This window comes from Oncorhynchus nerka, unplaced genomic scaffold (assembly GCF_034236695.1).
Source record: "Oncorhynchus nerka isolate Pitt River unplaced genomic scaffold, Oner_Uvic_2.0 unplaced_scaffold_962, whole genome shotgun sequence".
Taxonomy (NCBI): Eukaryota; Metazoa; Chordata; class Actinopteri; order Salmoniformes; family Salmonidae; genus Oncorhynchus; species Oncorhynchus nerka.
The window spans coordinates 63,397-81,554 of NW_027040353.1; the positions used below are offsets into that span (position 1 = coordinate 63,397).

The window sequence follows — 18,158 nt, forward strand, 5'->3', positions numbered from 1 at the left end:
TATTACAGGAGTGTGTAGTGTGGGAGCACGTTATTACAGGGTGTGTAGTGTGGGGCACGTTATTACAGGGTGTGTAGTGTGGGAGCACGTTATTACAGGAGTGTGTAGTGTGGGAGCACGTTATTACAGGGTGTGTAGTGTGGGAGCACGTTATTACAGGGTGTGTAGTGTGGGAGCACGTTATTACAGGGAGTGTGTAGTGTGGGAGCACGTTATTACAGGGTGTGTAGTGTGGGAGCACGTTATTACAGGGTGTGTAGTGTGGGAGCACGTTATTACAGGGTGTGTAGTGTGGGAGCACGTTATTACAGGGTGTGTAGTGTGGGAGCACGTTATTACAGGGTGTGTGTGTGTGGGAGCACGTTATTACAGGGTGTGTAGTGTGGGAGCACGTTATTACAGGGTGTGTAGTGTGGAGCACGTTATTACAGGGTGTGTAGTGTGGGAGCACGTTATTACAGGGTGTGTAGTGTTATTACAGGGGAGCACACGTTATTACAGGGTGTGTAGTGTGGGAGCACGTTGTACAGGGTGTGTAGTGTGGGAGCACAGGGTGTGTAGTGTGGGAGCAGTTATTAGGTGTGTAGTGTGGGAGCACGTTATTACAGGGTGTGTAGTGTGGGGCACGTTATTACAGGGGTGTGTAGTGTGGGAGCACGTTATTACAGGGTGTGTAGTGTGGGAGCACGTTATTACAGGGTGTGTAGTGTGGGGAGCACGTTATTACAGGGTGTGTAGTGTGGGAGCATGTTATTGCAGGAGTGTGTAGTGTGGGAGCATGTTATTACAGGGTGTGTAGTGTGGGAGCATGTTATTACAGGGTGTGTAGTGTGGGACAGCATGTTATTACATGTTATTACAGGGTGTGTAGTGTGGGAGCACGTTATTACAGGGTGTGTAGTGTGGGAGCATGTTATTACAGGGTGTGTAGTGTGGGAGCACGTTATTACAGGGTGTGTAGTGGGAGCATGTTATTACAGGGTGTGTAGTGTGGGAGCATGTTATTACAGGGTGTGTAGTGTGGGAGCATGTTATTACAGGGTGTGTAGTGTGGGAGCATGTTATTACAGGGTGTGTAGTGTGGGGGCATGTTATTACAGGGTGTGTAGTGTGGGAGCATGTTATTACAGGGTGTGTAGTGTGGGAGCATGTTATTACAGGGTGTGTAGTGTGGGAGCATGTTATTACAGGGTGTGTAGTGTGGGAGCATGTTATTGCAGGGTGTGTAGTGTGGGAGCATGTTATTACAGGGTGTGTGTTAGTGTGGGAGCATGTTATTACAGGGTGTGTAGTGTGGGAGCATGTTGGCCCAGGGTGTGTAGTGGGAGCATGTTATTACAGGGTGTGTAGTGTGGGAGCATGTTATTACAGGGTGTGGTGTGGGAGCATGTTATTACAGGGTGTGTAGTGTGGGAGCATGTTATTACAGGGTGTGTAGTGTGGGAGCATGTTATTACAGGGTGTGTAGTGGGAGCATGTTATTACAGGGTGTGTAGTGGGAGCATGTTATTACAGGGTGTGTAGTGTGGGAGCATGTTATTACAGGGTGTGTAGTGGGAGCATGTTATTACAGGGTGTGTAGTGGGAGCATGTTATTACAGGGTGTGTAGTGTGGGAGTTATTACATGTTATTACAGGAGTGTGTAGTGTGGGAGCATGTTGGCCACAGGGTGTGTAGTGTGGGAGCATGTTATTACAGGGTGTGTAGTGTGGGAGCATGTTATTACAGGGTGTGTAGTGTGGGAGCATGTTATTACAGGGTGTGTAGTGTGGGAGCATGTTATTACAGGGTGTGTAGTGTGGGAGCACGTTATTACAGGGTGTGTAGTGTGGGGAGCACGTTATTACAGGGTGTGTAGTGTGGGGCATGTTATTACAGGGTGTGTAGTGTGGGAGCACGTTATTGTACAGGGTGTGTAGTGTGGGAGCACGTTATTACAGGGTGTGTAGTGTGGGAGCACGTTATTACACGATTGGGGTGTGTAGTGTGGGGAGCACGTTATTACAGGGTGTGTAGTGTGGGAGCACGTTATTACAGGGTGTGTAGTGTGGGAGCACGTTATTACAGGGTGTGTAGTGGGGAGCACGTTGCCACAGGTGTGTGTAGTGTGGGAGCACGTTATTACAGGGTGTGTGTTCAGGGTAAAGATGAGTCTGTGATGGTAGGAGGAGTGATATAATGATGGTCAGGGTAAAGATGAGTCTGTGATGGTAGGAGTGATATAATGATGGTCAGGGTAAAGATGAGTCTGTGGGGAGTGATAAAGATGATGTCTGTGATGGTAGGAGTGATATAATGATGGTCAGGGTAAAGATGAGTCTGTGATGGTAGGAGTGATATAATGATGGTCAGGGTAAAGATGAGTCTGTGATGGTAGGAGTGATATAATGATGGTCAGGGTAAAGATGAGTCTGTGATGGTAGGAGTGATATAATGATGGTCAGGGGGTAAAGATGAGTCTGATGGTAGGAGTGATATAATGATGGTCAGGGTAAAGATGAGTCTGTGATGGTAGGAGTGATATAATGATGGTCAGGGTAAAGATGAGTCTGTGATGGTAGGAGTGATATAATGATGGTCAGGGTAAAGATGAGTCTGTGATGGTAGGAGTGATATAATGATGGTCAGGGTAAAGATGAGTCTGTGATGGTAGGAGTGATATAATGATGGTCAGGGTAAAGATGAGTCTGTGATGGTAGGAGTGATATAATGATGGTCAGGGTAAAGATCTGTGATGGTAGGAGTGATATAATGATGGTCAGGGTAAAGATGAGTCTGATATATGAGTCTGTGATGGTAGGAGTGATATAATGATGGTCAGGGTAAAGATGAGTCTGATGGTAGGAGTGATATAATGATATAAAAGATGAGTGGTCAGGATAAAGATGAGGGTAAAGATGAGTCTGTGATGGTAGGAGTGATATAATGATGGTCAGGGTAAAGATGAGTCTGTGATGGTAGGAGTGATATAATGATGGTCAGGGTAAAGATGAGTCTGTGATGGTAGGAGTGATATAATGATGGTCAGGCTAAAGATGAGTCTGTGATGGTAGGGGTAAAGATGAGTCTGTGATGGTAGGAGTGATATAATGATGGTCAGGGTAAAGATGAGTCTGTGATGGTAGGAGTGATATAATGATGGTCAGGGTAAAGATGAGTCTGTGATGGTAGGAGTGATATAATGATGGTCAGGGTAAAGATGAGTCTGTGATGGTAGGAGTGATATAATGATGGTCAGGGTAAAGATGAGTCTGTGATGGTAGGAGTGATATAATGATGGTCAGGGTAAAGATGAGTCTGTGATGGTAGGAGTGATATAATGATGGTCAGGGTAAAGATGAGTCTGATGGTAGGAGTGATATAATGATGGTCAGGGTAAAGATGAGTCTGTGATGGTAGGAGTGATATAATGATGGTCAGGGTAAAGATGAGTCTGTGATGGTAGGAGTGATATAATGATGGTCATGATGTCTGTGATGGGAGTGAAAATGATGGTCAGTCTCTGTGATGGTAGGAGTGATATAATGATGGTCAGGGTAAAGATGAGTCTGTGATGGTAGGAGTGATATAATGATGGTCAGGGTAAAGATGAGTCTGGTAGGAGTGATATAATGATGGTCAGGGTAAAGATGAGTCTGTGATGGTAGGAGTGATATAATGATGGTCAGGGTAAAGATGAGTCTGTGATGGTAGGAGTGATATAATGATGGTCAGGGTAAAGATGAGTCTGTGATGGTAGGAGTGATATAATGATGGTCAGGGTAAAGATGAGTCTGTGATGGTAGGAGTGATATAATGATGGTCAGGGTAAAGATGAGTCTGTGATGGTAGGAGTGATATAATGATGGTCAGGGTAAAGATGAGTCTGTGATGGTAGATGAGTCTGATGATCTGGTAGGAGTGATATAATGATGGTCAGGGATGAGTCTGTGATGGTAGAGTGATATAATGTCAGGGTAAAGATGAGTCTGATGGTAGGAGTGATATAATGATGGTCAGGGTAAAGATGAGTCTGTGATGGTAGGAGTGATATAATGATGGTCATAAAGATGAGTCTGGTCAGGGTAAAGATGAGTCTGTGATGGTAGGAGTGATATAATGATGGTCAGGGTAAAGATGAGTCTGATGGTAGGAGTGATATAATGATGGTCAGGGATAAAGATGAGTCAGGGTAAAGATGAGTCTGTGATGGTAGGAGTGATATAATGATGGTCAGGGTAAAGATGAGTCTGTGATGGTAGGAGTGATATAATGATGGTCAGGGATGAGTCTGTGATGAGGAGTGAGTCTGATGAGTCTGTGATGGTAGGAGTGATATAATGATGGTCAGGGTAAAGATGAGTCTGTGATGGTAGGAGTGATATAATGATGGTCAGGGTAAAGATGAGTCTGATGGTAGGAGTGATATAATGATGGTCAGGGTAAAGATGAGTCTGTGATGGTAGGAGTGATATAATGATGGTCAGGGTAAAGATGAGTCTGTGATGGTAGGAGTGATATAATGATGGTCAGGGTAAAGATGAGTCTGTGATAGGATGATATAATGATGGTCAGGGTAAAGATGAGTCTGTGATGGTAGGAGTGATCAGGATGGTCAGGGTAAAGATGAGTCTGTGATGGTAGGAGTGATATAATGATGGTCAGGGTAAAGATGAGTCTGTGATGGTAGGAGTGATATAATGATGGTCAGGGTAAAGATGAGTCTGTGATGGTAGGAGTGATATAATGATGGTCAGGCTAAAGATGAGTCTGTGATGGTAGGGGTAAAGATGAGTCTGTGATGGTAGGAGTGATATAATGATGGTCAGGGTAAAGATGAGTCTGTGATGGTAGGAGTGATATAATGATGGTCAGGGTAAAGATGAGTCTGTGATGGTAGGAGTGATATAATGATGGTCAGGGTAAAGATGAGTCTGTGATGGTAGGAGTGATATAATGATGGTCAGGGTAAAGATGAGTCTGTGATGGTAGGAGTGATATAATGATGGTCAGGTAGGAGTAAAATGATGAGTCAGGGTAAAGATGAGTCTGTGATGGTAGGAGTGATATAATGATGGTCAGGGTAAAGATGAGTCTGTGATGGTAGGAGTGATATAATGATGGTCAGGGTAAAGATGAGTCTGTGATGGTAGGAGTGATATAATGATGGTCAGGGTAAAGATGAGTCTGTGATGGTAGGAGTGATATAATGATGGTCAGGGTAAAGATGAGTCTGATGGTAGGAGTGATATAATGATGGTCAGGGTAAAGATGAGTCTGAATGGTAGGAGTGATATAATGATGGTCAGGCTAAAGATGAGTCTGTGATGGTAGGGGTAAAGATGAGTCTGTGATGGTAGGAGTGATATAATGATGGTCAGGGTAAAGATGAGTCTGTGATGGTAGGAGTGATATAATGATGGTCAGGGTAAAGATGAGTCTGTGATGGTAGGAGTGATATAATGATGGTCAGGGTAAAGATGAGTCTGTGATGGTAGGAGTGATATAATGATGATATAATGATGGTCAGGGATGAGTCTGTGATGGTAGATGATGGTCAGGGTAAAGATGAGTCTGATGGTCTGATATAATGATGGTCAGGGTAAAGATGATATAATGATGGTCAGGGTAAAGATGAGTCTGTGATGGTAGGAGTGATATAATGATGGTCAGGGTAAAGATGAGTGGTAGGAGTGATGTGATGGTAGGAGTGATATAATGATGGTCAGGGTAAAGATGAGTCTGTGATGGTAGGAGTGATATAATGATGGTCAGGGTAAAGATGAGTCTGATGGTAGGAGTGATATAATGATGGTCAGGGTAAAGATGAGTCTGTGATGTGATGGGTCAGGAAAGATGAGTCTGTGATAATGATGATGTCAGGGTAAAGATGAGTCTGTGATGGTAGGAGTGATATAATGATGGTCAGGCTAAAGATGAGTCTGTGATGGTAGGGGTAAAGATGAGTCTGTGATGGTAGGAGTGATATAATGATGGTCAGGGTAAAGATGAGTCTGTGATGGTAGGAGTGATATAATGATGGTCAGGGTAAAGATGAGTCTGATGGTAGGAGTGATATAATGATGGTCAGGGTAAAGATGAGTCTGTGATGGTAGGAGTGATATAATGATGGTCAGGGTAAAGATGAGTCTGTGATAGGAGTGATATAATGATGGTCAGGGTAAAGATGAGTCTGTGATGGTAGGAGTGATATAATGATGGTCAGGGTAAAGATGAGTCTGATGGTAGGAGTGATATAATGATGGTCAGGGTAAAGATGAGTCTGTGATGGTAGGAGTGATATAATGATGGTCAGGGATAAAGATGAGTCTGGGTAAAGATGAGTCTGTGAGGTAGGAGTGATATAATGATGGTCAGGGTAAAGATGAGTCTGTGATGGTAGGAGTGATATAATGATGGTCAGGGTAAAGATGAGTCTGTGATGGTAGGAGTGATATAATGATGGTCAGGGTAAAGATGAGTCTGATGGTAGGAGTGATATAATGATGGTCAGGGTAAAGATGAGTCTGTGATGGTAGGAGTGATATAATGATGGTCAGGGTAAAGATGAGTCTGTGATGGTAGGAGTGATATAATGATGGTCAGGGTAAAGATGAGTCTGTGATGGTAGGAGTGATATAATGATGGTCAGGGTAAAGATGAGTCTGTGATGGTAGGAGTGATATAATGATGGTCAGGGTAAAGATGAGTCTGGGTAGGAGTGATATAATGATGGTCAGGGATAAAGATGAGTCTGGGTGATGGTAGGAGGAGTGATATAATGATGGTCAGGGTAAAGATGAGTCTGTGATGGTAGGAGTGATATAATGATGGTCAGGGTAAAGATGAGTCTGTGATGGTAGGAGTGATATAATGATGGTCAGATGAGTCTGTGATGGTAGGAGTAATAATGATGGTCAGGGTAAAGATGAGTCTGATGGTAGGAGTGATATAATGATGGTCAGGGTAAAGATGAGTCTGTGATGGTAGGAGTGATATAATGATGGTCAGGGTAAAGATGAGTCTGTGATGGATAGGATGAGTCTGATATAATGATGGTCAGGGTAAAGATGAGTCTGTGATGGTAGGAGTGATATAATGATGGTCAGGGTAAAGATGAGTCTGTGATGGTAGGAGTGATATAATGATGGTCAGGGTAAAGATGAGTCTGTGATGGTAGGAGTGATATAATGATGGTCAGGGTAAAGATGAGTCTGTGATGGTAGGAGTGATATAATGATGGTCAGGGTAAAGATGAGTCTGTGATGGTAGGAGTGATATAATGATGGTCAGGGTAAAGATGAGTCTGTGATGATGGTCAGGAAAGATGAGTCTGTGATATAATAATGATGGTCAGGGTAAAGATGAGTCTGATGGTAGGAGTGATATAATGATATAAAGATGAGTCTGGGTCAGGGTAAAGATGAGTCTGTGATGGTAGTCTGTGATGATGGTCAGGGTAAAGATGAGTCTGTGATGGTAGGAGTGATATAATGATGGTCAGGGTAAAGATGAGTCTGTGATGGTAGGAGTGATATAATGATGGTCAGGGTAAAGATGAGTCTGTGATGGTAGGAGTGATATAATGATGGTCAGGGTAAAGATGAGTCTGTGATGGTAGGAGTGATATAATGATGGTCAGGGTAAAGATGAGTCTGTGATGGTAGGAGTGATATAATGATGGTCAGGGTAAAGATGAGTCTGTGATGGTAGGAGTGATATAATGATGGTCAGGGTAAAGATGAGTCTGTGATGGTAGGAGAGTGATATAATGATGGTCAGGGTAAAGATGAGTCTGTGATGGTAGGAGTGATATAATGATGGTCAGGGTAAAGATGAGTCTGTGATGGTAGGAGTGATATAATGATGGTCAGGGTAAAGATGAGTCTGTGATGGTATATAATGATGGTCAGGGTAAAGATGAGTCTGATGATGGTAGGAATGATATAATGATGGTCAGGGTAAAGATGAGTCTGTGATGGTAGGAGTGATATAATGATGGTCAGGGTAAAGGAGTCAAAGATGAGTCTGTGATGGTAGGAGGAGTGATATAATGATGGTCAGGGTAAAGATGAGTCTGTGATGGTAGGAGGTGGAGTGATATAATGATGGTCAGGGTAAAGATGAGTCTGTGATGGTAGGAGTGATATAATGATGGTCAGGGTAAAGATGAGTCTGTGATGGTAGGAGTGATATAATAATGATGGTCAGGGTAAAGTAAAGATGAGTCTGTGATGGTGATGGTCAGGGTAAAGATGAGTCTGTGATAATGATGATGGTCAGGGTAAAGATGAGTCTGTGATGGTAGGAGTGATATAATGATGGTCAGGGTAAAGATGAGTCTGTGATGGTAGGAGTGATATAATGATGGGGTAAAGATGAGTCTGTGTGATATATAATGATGGTCAGGGTAAAGATGAGTCTGTGATGGTAGGAGTGATATAATGATGGTCAGGGTAAAGATGAGTCTGTGATGGTAGGAGTGATATAATGATGGTCAGGGTAAAGATGAGTCTGGTAGGAGTGATATAATGATGGTAGGAAAGATGATATAATGATGGTCAGGTCAGGGTAAAGATGAGTCTGTGATGGTAGGAGTGATATAATGATGGTCAGGGTAAAGATGAGTCTGTGATGGTAGGAGTGATATAATGATGGTCAGGTCATGGGTAAAAAGATGAGTCTGTGATGGTAGGAGTGATATAATGATGGTCAGGGTAAAGATGAGTCTGTGATGGTAGGAGTGATATAATGATGGTCAGGGTAAAGATGAGTCTGTGATGGTAGGAGTGATATAATGATGGTCAGGGTAAAGATGAGTCTGATGGTAGGAGTGATATAATGAGTGTCAGGGTAAAGATGAGTCTGTGATGGTAGGAGTGATATAATGATGGTCAGGGTAAAGATGAGTCTGTGATGGTAGGAGTGATATAATGATGGTCAGGGTAAAGATGAGTCTGTGATGGTAGGAGTGATATAATGATGGTCAGGGTAAAGATGAGTCTGTGATGGTAGGAGTGATATAATGATGGTCAGGGTAAAGATGAGTCTGTGATGGTAGGAGTGATATAATGATGGTCAGATGGTAGGAGGTAAAGATGAGTCTGTGATGGTAGGTCAGGGTAAAGATATAATGATGGTCAGGGTCAAAAAGATGAGTCTGTGATGGTAGGAGTGATATAATGATGGTCAGGGTAAAGATGAGTCTGTGATGGTAGGAGTGATATAATGATGGTCAGGGTAAAGATGAGTCTGTGATGGTATGGTCTGTGATGGAGGAGTGATATAATGATGGTCAGGGTAAAGATGAGTCTGTGATGGTAGGATATAATGATGGTCAGGGTATAATGATGATATAATGATGGTCAGGGTAAAGATGAGTCTGATGAGTAATGATGGTCAGGGTAAAGATGAGTCTGTGATGGTAGGAGTGATATAATGATGGTCAGGGTAAAGATGAGTCTGTGATGGTAGGAGTGATATAATGATGGTCAGGGTAAAGATGAGTCTGTGATGGTCAGGGTAAAGATGAGTCTGTGATGGTAGGAGTGATATAATGATGGTCAGGGTAAAGATGAGTCTGTGATGGTAGGAGTGATATAATGATGGTCAGATGAGTCTGTGATGGTAAAGATGAGTCTGTGATGGTATGAGTGATATAATGATGGTCAGGGTAAAGATGAGTCTGTGATGGTAGGAGTGATATAATGATGGTCAGGGTAAAGATGAGTCTGTGATGGTAGGAGTGATATAATGATGGTCAGGGTAAAGATGAGTCTGTGATGGTAGGAGTGATATAATGATGGTCAGCGTAAAGATGAGTCTGTGATGGTAGGAGTGATATAATGATGGTCAGGGTAAAGATGAGTCTGTGATGGTAGGAGTGAAATGGCTGATCCATATGTGGTACAAGTACACCATTGAAAGAAGTGATTACTAGGGTCTCGGTAAATATGAAAGTGGACAAAACAAAAGGGTGCCACGCAGAAAGAGTGGCGTGACAGAGGAGTCATAGTCTGTCCTTTTGAGTTTTCATGTTGAGTCATAGTCTGTCCTTTTGAGTTTTCATGTTGAGTCATAGTCTGTCCTTTTGAGTTTTCATGTTGAGTCATAGTCTGTCCTTTTGAGTTTTCATGTTGAGTCATAGTCTGTCCTTTTGAGTTTCCATGTTGAGTCATAGTCTGTCCTTTTGAGTTTTCATGTTGAGTCATAGTCTGTCCTTTTGAGTTTTCATGTTGAGTCATAGTCTGTCCTTTTGAGTTTTCATGTTGAGTCATAGTCTGTCCTTTTGAGTTTTCATGTTGAGTCATAGTTTGTCCTTTTGAGTTTTCATGTTGAGTCATAGTCTGTCCTTTTGAGTTTTCATGTTGAGTCATAGTCTGTCCTTTTGAGTTTTCATGTTGAGTCATAGTTTGTCCTTTTGAGTTTTCATGTTGAGTCATTGCCCGACAATGTGATATCAGCATATACAAGTTATCCTGTACGAGATTTTGTGCCTAATCCATTACGTTGTTACAGGTGTCAAGCTTATGAGCACGTGGCAGAGGTGTGTAGGAGGGAGGTTCCTAGGTGTGTGAAGTGTGCAGAAGGGCATGAGACAAAGTAATGTGTAGCATTGGGGAAAGTAGTGGTATGTGATAATTGTAGAGGCTGGGGATCAGACATGTGTAACATTGGGGAAAGTAGTGGTATGTGTTAATTGTAGAGGAGCCCATGAGGCTGGGGATCAGACATGTGTAGCATTGGGGAAAGTAGTGGTATGTGTTAATTGTAGAGGAGCCCATGAGGCTGGGGATCAGACATGTGTAGCATTGGGGAAAGTAGTGGTATGTGTTAATTGTAGAGGAGCCCATGAGGCTGGGGATCAGACATGTGTAGCATTGGGGAAAGTAGTGGTATGTGTTAATTGTAGAGGAGCCCATGAGGCTGGGGATCAGACATGTGTAGCATTGGGGAAAGTAGTGGTATGTGTTAATTGTAGAGGAGCCCATGAGGCTGGGGATCAGACATGTCCGGTGAGAGAGGCAGGTTGAGGTTTCCAGGGTTACAGTAGTACAGAGGGTATCATATGCTGAAGCACAGTAGCAGAACTAAAATCACTGGGGAAGCCAGTAAAAAGGCATATTACAACCTGTTGTGATAATTTCTTTGTTTTCTCTATAACCCTTTCGTTCATACACCACCGTGACATACAATAAGGCCGTGACAACAAAATGACAATCACACAGTGGAGGAACAGTCACACAGTGGAGGTACAGTCACACAGTGGAGGAACAGTCACACAGTGGAGGAACGGTCACACAGAGGCAGAACGGTCACACAGTGGAGGAACAGTTACACAGTGAAGGAACAGTCACACAGTGGAGGAACAGTCACACAGTGGAGGAACAGTCACACAGAGGCGGAACAGTCACACAGTGGAGGAACAGTCACACAGTGAAGGAACAGTCACACAGTGGAGGAACAGTCACACAGTGGAGGAACAGTCACACAGTGGCAGAACAGTCACACAGTGGCGGAACAGTCACACAGTGGCAGAACAGTCACACAGTGGAGGAACAGTCACACAGTGGAGGAACAGTCACACAGTGGCACAACAGTCACACAGTGGAGGAACAGTCACACAGTGGAGGAACAGTCACACAGTGGAGGAACAGTCACACAGTGGAGGAACAGTCACACAGTGGCAGAACAGTCACACAGTGGAGGAACAGTCACACAGTGGAGGAACAGTCACACAGTGGAGGAACAGTCACACAGTGGAGGAACAGTCACACAGTGGCGGAACAGTCACACAGTGGCGGAACAGTCACACAGTGGAGGAACAGTCACACAGTGGAGGAACAGTCACACAGTGGAGGAACAGTCACACAGTGGAGGAACAGTCACACAGTGGAGGAACAGTCACACAGTGGAGGAACAGTCACACAGTGGAGGTACAGTCACACAGTGGAGGAACAGTCACACAGTGGCAGAACAGTCACACAGTGGAGGAACAGTCACACAGTGGCAGAACAGTCACACAGTGGAGGAACAGTCACACAGTGGAGGAACAGTCACACAGTGGCAGAACAGTCACACAGTGGAGGAACAGTCACACAGTGGAGGAACAGTCACACAGTGGAGGTACAGTCACACAGTGGAGGAACAGTCACACAGTGGCAGAACAGTCACACAGTGGAGGAACAGTCACACAGTGGCAGAACAGTCACACAGTGGAGGAACAGTCACACAGTGGCAGAACAGTCACACAGTGGAGGAACAGTCACACAGTGGAGGAACAGTCACACAGTGGAGGAACAGTCACACAGTGGAGGAACAGTCACACAGTGGCAGAACAGTCACACAGTGGAGGAACAGTCACACAGTGGCAGAACAGTCACACAGTGGAGGAACAGTCACACAGTGGCAGATCATAAATGAAACTCCACATTCGTTTGATTCATTTGAACATCTGTCCGAGGGAATTCCACAAAGCAAATATTGCATGTAACAAACAGTTACATGACATACAGTACGGTCCAGCAAGTTCATGTTTTCTACAGTTTACTGAACAACTACTGATTTAAATCCATCAAGTTACCTCAAGTCAACACAAAGACAACAGCAGCACTGCCTCTGCTATTCCAGCACCATTTCAACTTAAACATTGAAATGTCATCAAATCAACGAGGCTATAATACAGTGAAACAAACTTAAAGATACCAAAACAATTTAGTCAGTTAAGAACAAATTCTTATTTTCAATGACGGCCTAGGAACAGTGGGTTAACTGCCTGTTCAGGTGCAGAACAACAGATTTGTACCTTGTCAGCCATGGTACTGATTTTGGTCTGTGTGCGTGTGCATGCAAGTAAAAAAAATAAAAAAAATAGTTGAACACCAATGTCCTCCTCTCTTTCATCTTGTAAAAACTGTCTATGGCTCTGTCATACTGTATGAGTTTAGTTTTAGTTTTCATAGGCTACCTAGCTAAAATGCTTGCTAGCTTGACTTCCTCGCATGGGCAACAATCATATCAGCCCAGTGGCACAATATATGCATTTATGGTTAAATAAGTGTCGCCATCATAGTCATTGGCCTGTACAGAGAATTAAGTCAAAACCACAAGTCCAAATCCCCATCTCCATCCATGGCTTTAGGAAAGGGCAGATTTAGCTCATTAAAAAAAACAATGTTTTGCTTTGGATGTGATTTGATAGGTGTGAAACCAAATCCAAACTGGCCTCCCTTGGGGGGCGTTTTGCTGCGCTAGGACAACACAGTTTCTATTTTAAAAAAATATCAAGGGAGGCAAAACGCTTGCTGGCATCAATCAATCAACTGCTACGGCGGCAACATGTCATACTCGTTTGGTCCAAACAGCATCAGATACATGGACTACACATACTGAGACAGAGAGGCACTGTTTCCCTCGCTGTGATCGATTTATCCGGTGAGACTCGGCCACTTAAGAATTGAATGGAAATTATGAAAACACAGAGAGAAATTATTTTATAATTGTTGAACATTTTTGGGTCAAATATTTAGGGAAGCCTGACATCCCTTGGCATATATGAAAATACACCACAGCTGAGGCAGATGGGTTGAAGGGGAAGGATACTGAGAGGATTCGTGTGAGTATGGATGCCAACCGCCATCGAAGAAGAGGAAGAAGAGCGCTTAGTGGAACCACTTTCGCGCATGGTGCTATGACCGGGGAGGTGTTTCACTCTAGTACGGCTCGACTTGTTTATTTCCGTTGCAGAAAGGAAGTAGCTCGTTGGGTCTTGTGGAGGTGACTGAATGGCAGATTTATTCTGTCAATCTTGAATTAGTTCTCTCCCAGAGTCGTAGGAAACACCGATTATTTTATTTTAATTGTGAAAAAATACCGTTAGCACCATGGGAGCTCACCTCACGCGGCGGTATATCACCGAGACGGAGACCGAGCCTGACCCTGCGAAACCGTTTGGCTTTGACCCCGAATTCGGCTTCGACGAGAGGAAAGAGAGAGGTGTGTATTGTTGAGACTGTTTTGGTCTGATCGTGTGCTGATGGTCTGATCGTATGCTTGCAAAGTGTCTGCTGGTGGACTCATGTCCATGGAAAGTAAAGTCCGCTAGCAAGCTAACTGCAACTAGTAGTGGCTTGCTAACGTTACCCACATTTGGCTAGCATGATATGTTCCCTATTAAATATAACTTGTATTTCGCCTCCTTTCCATTCGTGTAAAGTGTTTATATTTTAATTAATAAAACTGTCAGTTCAGACAGCAAAATGGTTGTGAACAGATATTCCCCGTCAAATTCAGTCATACATCCCGGGTGCATCTCAATAATCCAATGTCTTCCTCTCCTCGTCTCCTTTCCTTACTCTGTGAAAGAGTAGTTGCTTGCCAGCAGTACAAGAGTTCCTCGCATACATATAATGCATTACGGAACATGCGAGGCTTCACTTATACACATCTCAGGACATAGCCTACTCCTTTCCTTGTTGACAATCTTCATTTTGTATGTCCCCCCACTCGATGCCCCCCCCCCATTAACCCCCCCGGGGTAACTTGTTATCTTGTCCCCCTGGTAGAGATGGTGTAACATGTTATCTTGTCCCCCTGGTAGAGATGGTGTCCTCCCCCATTAACCCCTGGTGTAACATGTTATCTTGTCCCCCTGGTAGAGATGGTGGCCTCCCAGGCCCAGATGAACCTGGCCCAGGTCCCTGTACTCCAGAGGGACTACTGCGCCCACCACCTCATCAAGCTCATGAAGTGTAAGAGGGACAACTGGCCCAACTTCCTGGCCTGTAAACACGAGAGACACGACTGGGACTACTGCGAGCACCAGGAGTAAGTATCTGCCTGGTTCTAGGAGTAGGTATCTGCCTGGTTCTAGGAGTAGGTATCTGCCTGGTTCTAGGAGTAGGTATCTGCCTGGTTCTAGGAGTAGGTATCTGCCTGGTTCTAGGAGTAGGTATCTGCCTGGTTCTAGGAGTAGGTATCTGCCTGGTTCTAGGAGTAGGTATCTGCCTGGTTCTAGGAGTAGGTATCTGCCTGGTTCTAGGAGTAGGTATCTGCCTGGTTCTAGGTGTAGGTATCTGCCTGGTTCTAGGTGTAGGTATCTGCCTGGTTCTAGGTGTAGGTCGAGGTTTAGCAGCACATGGAGTTTGTTTCTGGCTTTCCTGGACACACTTTATGGTTGCATCCCAGCCAGGGTTTTGAGTTTAAATCCCACTGGGGTCATGTCCAATGTTCCCTTTCTAAATCCCACTGGGGTCATGTCCAATGTTCCCTGTTTAAATCCCACTGGGGTCATGTCCAATGTTCCCTGTTTAAATCCCACTGGGGTCATGTCCAATGTTCCCTGTTTAAATCCCACTGGGGTCATGTCCAATGTTCCCTGTTTAAATCCCACTGGGGTCATGTCCACTGAGCAGTTCAGGTCTTGTGAGCAGAAACTTGAACCTTCTGTGCAACTTCCTGTTTACAGTGAACACTGAGGCTGTACCATCAGTTTTAGACAGTAACCAATAGGCTGTACCATCAGTTTTAGACAGTAGCCAATAGGCTGTACCATCAGTTTTAGACAGTAACCAATAGGCTGTGCCATCAGTTTTAGACAGTAACCAATAGGCTGTACCATCAGTTTTAGACAGTAACCAGTAGGCTGTACCATCAGTTTTAGATAGTAACCAATAGGCTGTACCATCAGTTTTAGACAGTAACCAATAGGCTGTACCATCAGTTTTAGACAGTAACCAATAGGCTGTACCATCAGTTTTAGACAGTAACCAATAGGCTGTACCATCAGTTTTAGACAGTAACCAATAGGCTGTACCATCAGTTTTAGACAGTAACCAATAGGCTGTACCATCAGTTTTAGACAGTAGCCAATAGGTTGTACCATCAGTTTAGACAGTAACCAATGTACTCCTATCAGAGTGGCCTACCAATAGAGAAAATCCCAGAACATTTTCACATGGAAATAGCCTTTGATTTCTATAATGTAACCTATAGGTGGGGTTCAATGCAGGCCTACAGTAACCTATAGGTGGGGTTCAATGCAGGTCTACAGTAACCTATAGGTGGGGTTCAATGCAGGCCTACAGTAACCTATAGGTGGGGTTCAATGCAGGCCTACAGTAACCTATAGGTGGGGTTCAATGCAGGCCTACAGTAACCTATAGGTGGGGTTCAATGCAGGCCTACAGTAACCTATAGGTGGGGTTCAATGCAGGCCTACAGTAACCTATAGGTGGGGTTCAATGCAGGCCTACAGTAACCTATAGGTGGGGTTCAATGCAGGCCTACAGTAACCTGTAGGTGGGGTTCAATGCAGGCCTACAGTAACCTGTAGGTGGGGTTCAATGCAGGTCTACAGTAACCTGTAGGTGGGGTTCAATGCAGGCCTACAGTAACCTATAGGTGGGGTTCAATGCAGACCTACAGTAACCTATAGGTGAGGTTCAATGCAGGCCTACAGTAACCTATAGGTGGGGTTCAATGCAGATCTACAGTAACCTGTAGGTGGGGTTCAATGCAGGCCTACAGTAACCTATAGGTGGGGTTCAATGCAGATCTACAGTAACCTGTAGGTGGGGTTCAATGCAGGCCTACAGTAACCTATAGGTGGGGTTCAATGCAGACCTACAGTAACCTATAGGTGGGGTTCAATGCAGGCCTACAGTAACCTGTAGGTGGGGTTCAATGCAGGCCTACAGTAACCTATAGGTGGGGTTCAATGCAGGCCTACAGTAACCTATAGGTGGGGTTCAATGCAGGCCTACAGTAACCTGTAGGTGGGGTTCAATGCAGGCCTACAGTAACCTATAGGTGTGGTTCAATGCAGGCCTACATTCCATGAGACTGGCTCCGCCTACAACAAAATCAGACTCAATCTTGCATTGAAAAGGGTTTGATAAGTTGATTCAATCAGAGACAAACGTTAGTCTATATAGTGCAAACTAATGGGGGTGAAGTCCAATCTCTTGAGTCTGTGCGGGCTGGCATTTCTTCTGCTCTGCTGTCCTGGAGGAGGTGAGTGGCCGCGCACAGCTTAGAGGGAACAGGAAGTTGACTTGACAGTGGTCACGTGGCTTTCGATTACAGTACAAAATGGCATGTATTGTTATCAAAGAGAGTTGATGCATGTGTCTGATGGTCACATGTGAATAGAGTTGTCAGACTTGTAGTAGTAGTACTGCCATCTGAGGTCCTCCCCCATCAAATCCACTTTAACGCCCCTCTTGTGTGTGTGTGTGTAGCTACGTGATGCGTATGAAGGAGTATGAGCGGGAGCGACGGCTGCAGATGAGGAAGAAGAGGGTGGAGGAAGCCCAGGCAGCTTGAGCATCATCATCGTCATCATGACCTCTAACCCCTCTGTGTACATACCTGCTGCTCTCCACAATAAAGAGCTCCATGACTCTAGACCTGATCCACCCGTCTCTTTGTTTGTTTCCTGGTACGTTACGAGCCGAGGAACCACACAGGAACCAACGTGGAGGGACCCACCCCAATCTGTCCAATAGAAATGCTTGTTTTTGTTGAATACACCCCAGGTCGTAGGAGGGGTGTGTATCAGAGCAGGGTCTGAGCCAGCTATCTGACAGTGGGGTTGTTGAATACACCCCAGGTAGTAGGAGGGGTGTGTATCAGAGCAGGGTCTGAGCCAGCTATCTGACAGTGGGGTTGTTGAATACACCCCAGGTAGCAGGAGGGGTGTGTATCAGAGCAGGGTCTGAGCCAGCTATCTGACAGTGTTGTTGAATACACCCCAGGTAGTAGGAGGGGTGTGTATCAGAGCAGGGTCTGAGCCAGCTATCTGACAGTGGGGTTGTTGAATACACCCCAGGTAGTAGGAGGGGTGTGTATCAGAGCGGGGTCTGAGCCAGCTATCTGACAGTGGGGTTGTTGAATACACCCCAGGTAGTAGGAGGGGTGTGTATCAGAGCAGGGTCTGAGCCAGCTATCTGACAGTGGGGTTGTTGAATACACCCCAGGTAGCAGGAGGGTGTGTATCAGAGCAGGGTCTGAGCCAGCTATCTGACAGTGGGGTTGTTGAATACACCCCAGGTAGTAGGAGGGTGTGTATCAGAGCAGGGTCTGAGCCAGCTATCTGACAGTGGGGTTGTTGAATACACCCCAGGTAGTAGGAGGGGTGTGTATCAGAGCAGGGTCTGAGCCAGCTATCTGACAGTGG

General features: G+C 44.7%; 1 protein-coding gene across 1 annotated transcript; it reads left to right on the top strand.

The window, feature by feature from the left end:
• The first annotated feature begins 13,710 nt into the window (after positions 1-13,710).
• ndufb7 (NADH:ubiquinone oxidoreductase subunit B7) lies at positions 13,711-17,393 on the top strand. The gene is made up of 3 exons (XM_065016587.1): positions 13,711-13,975; positions 14,638-14,806; positions 17,221-17,393. The coding sequence occupies exons 1-3, from the start codon at positions 13,864-13,866 to the stop codon at positions 17,303-17,305; spliced, it is 366 nt and encodes a 121-aa protein (XP_064872659.1). The 5' UTR covers positions 13,711-13,863; the 3' UTR covers positions 17,306-17,393.
• The last annotated feature ends 765 nt before the right edge of the window (positions 17,394-18,158 follow it).

Excerpts from the sequence above, each read along its gene's own strand:
- ndufb7 (XM_065016587.1), top strand. The coding sequence starts at position 13,864 with ATGGGAGCTCACCTCACGCGGCGGTATATCACCGAGACGGAGACCGAG. Across the intron at positions 13,976-14,637 it reads CGACGAGAGGAAAGAGAGAG|AGATGGTGGCCTCCCAGGCC; the intron begins GTGTGTATTGTT and ends TCCCCCTGGTAG. Across the intron at positions 14,807-17,220 it reads GACTACTGCGAGCACCAGGA|CTACGTGATGCGTATGAAGG; the intron begins GTAAGTATCTGC and ends GTGTGTGTGTAG.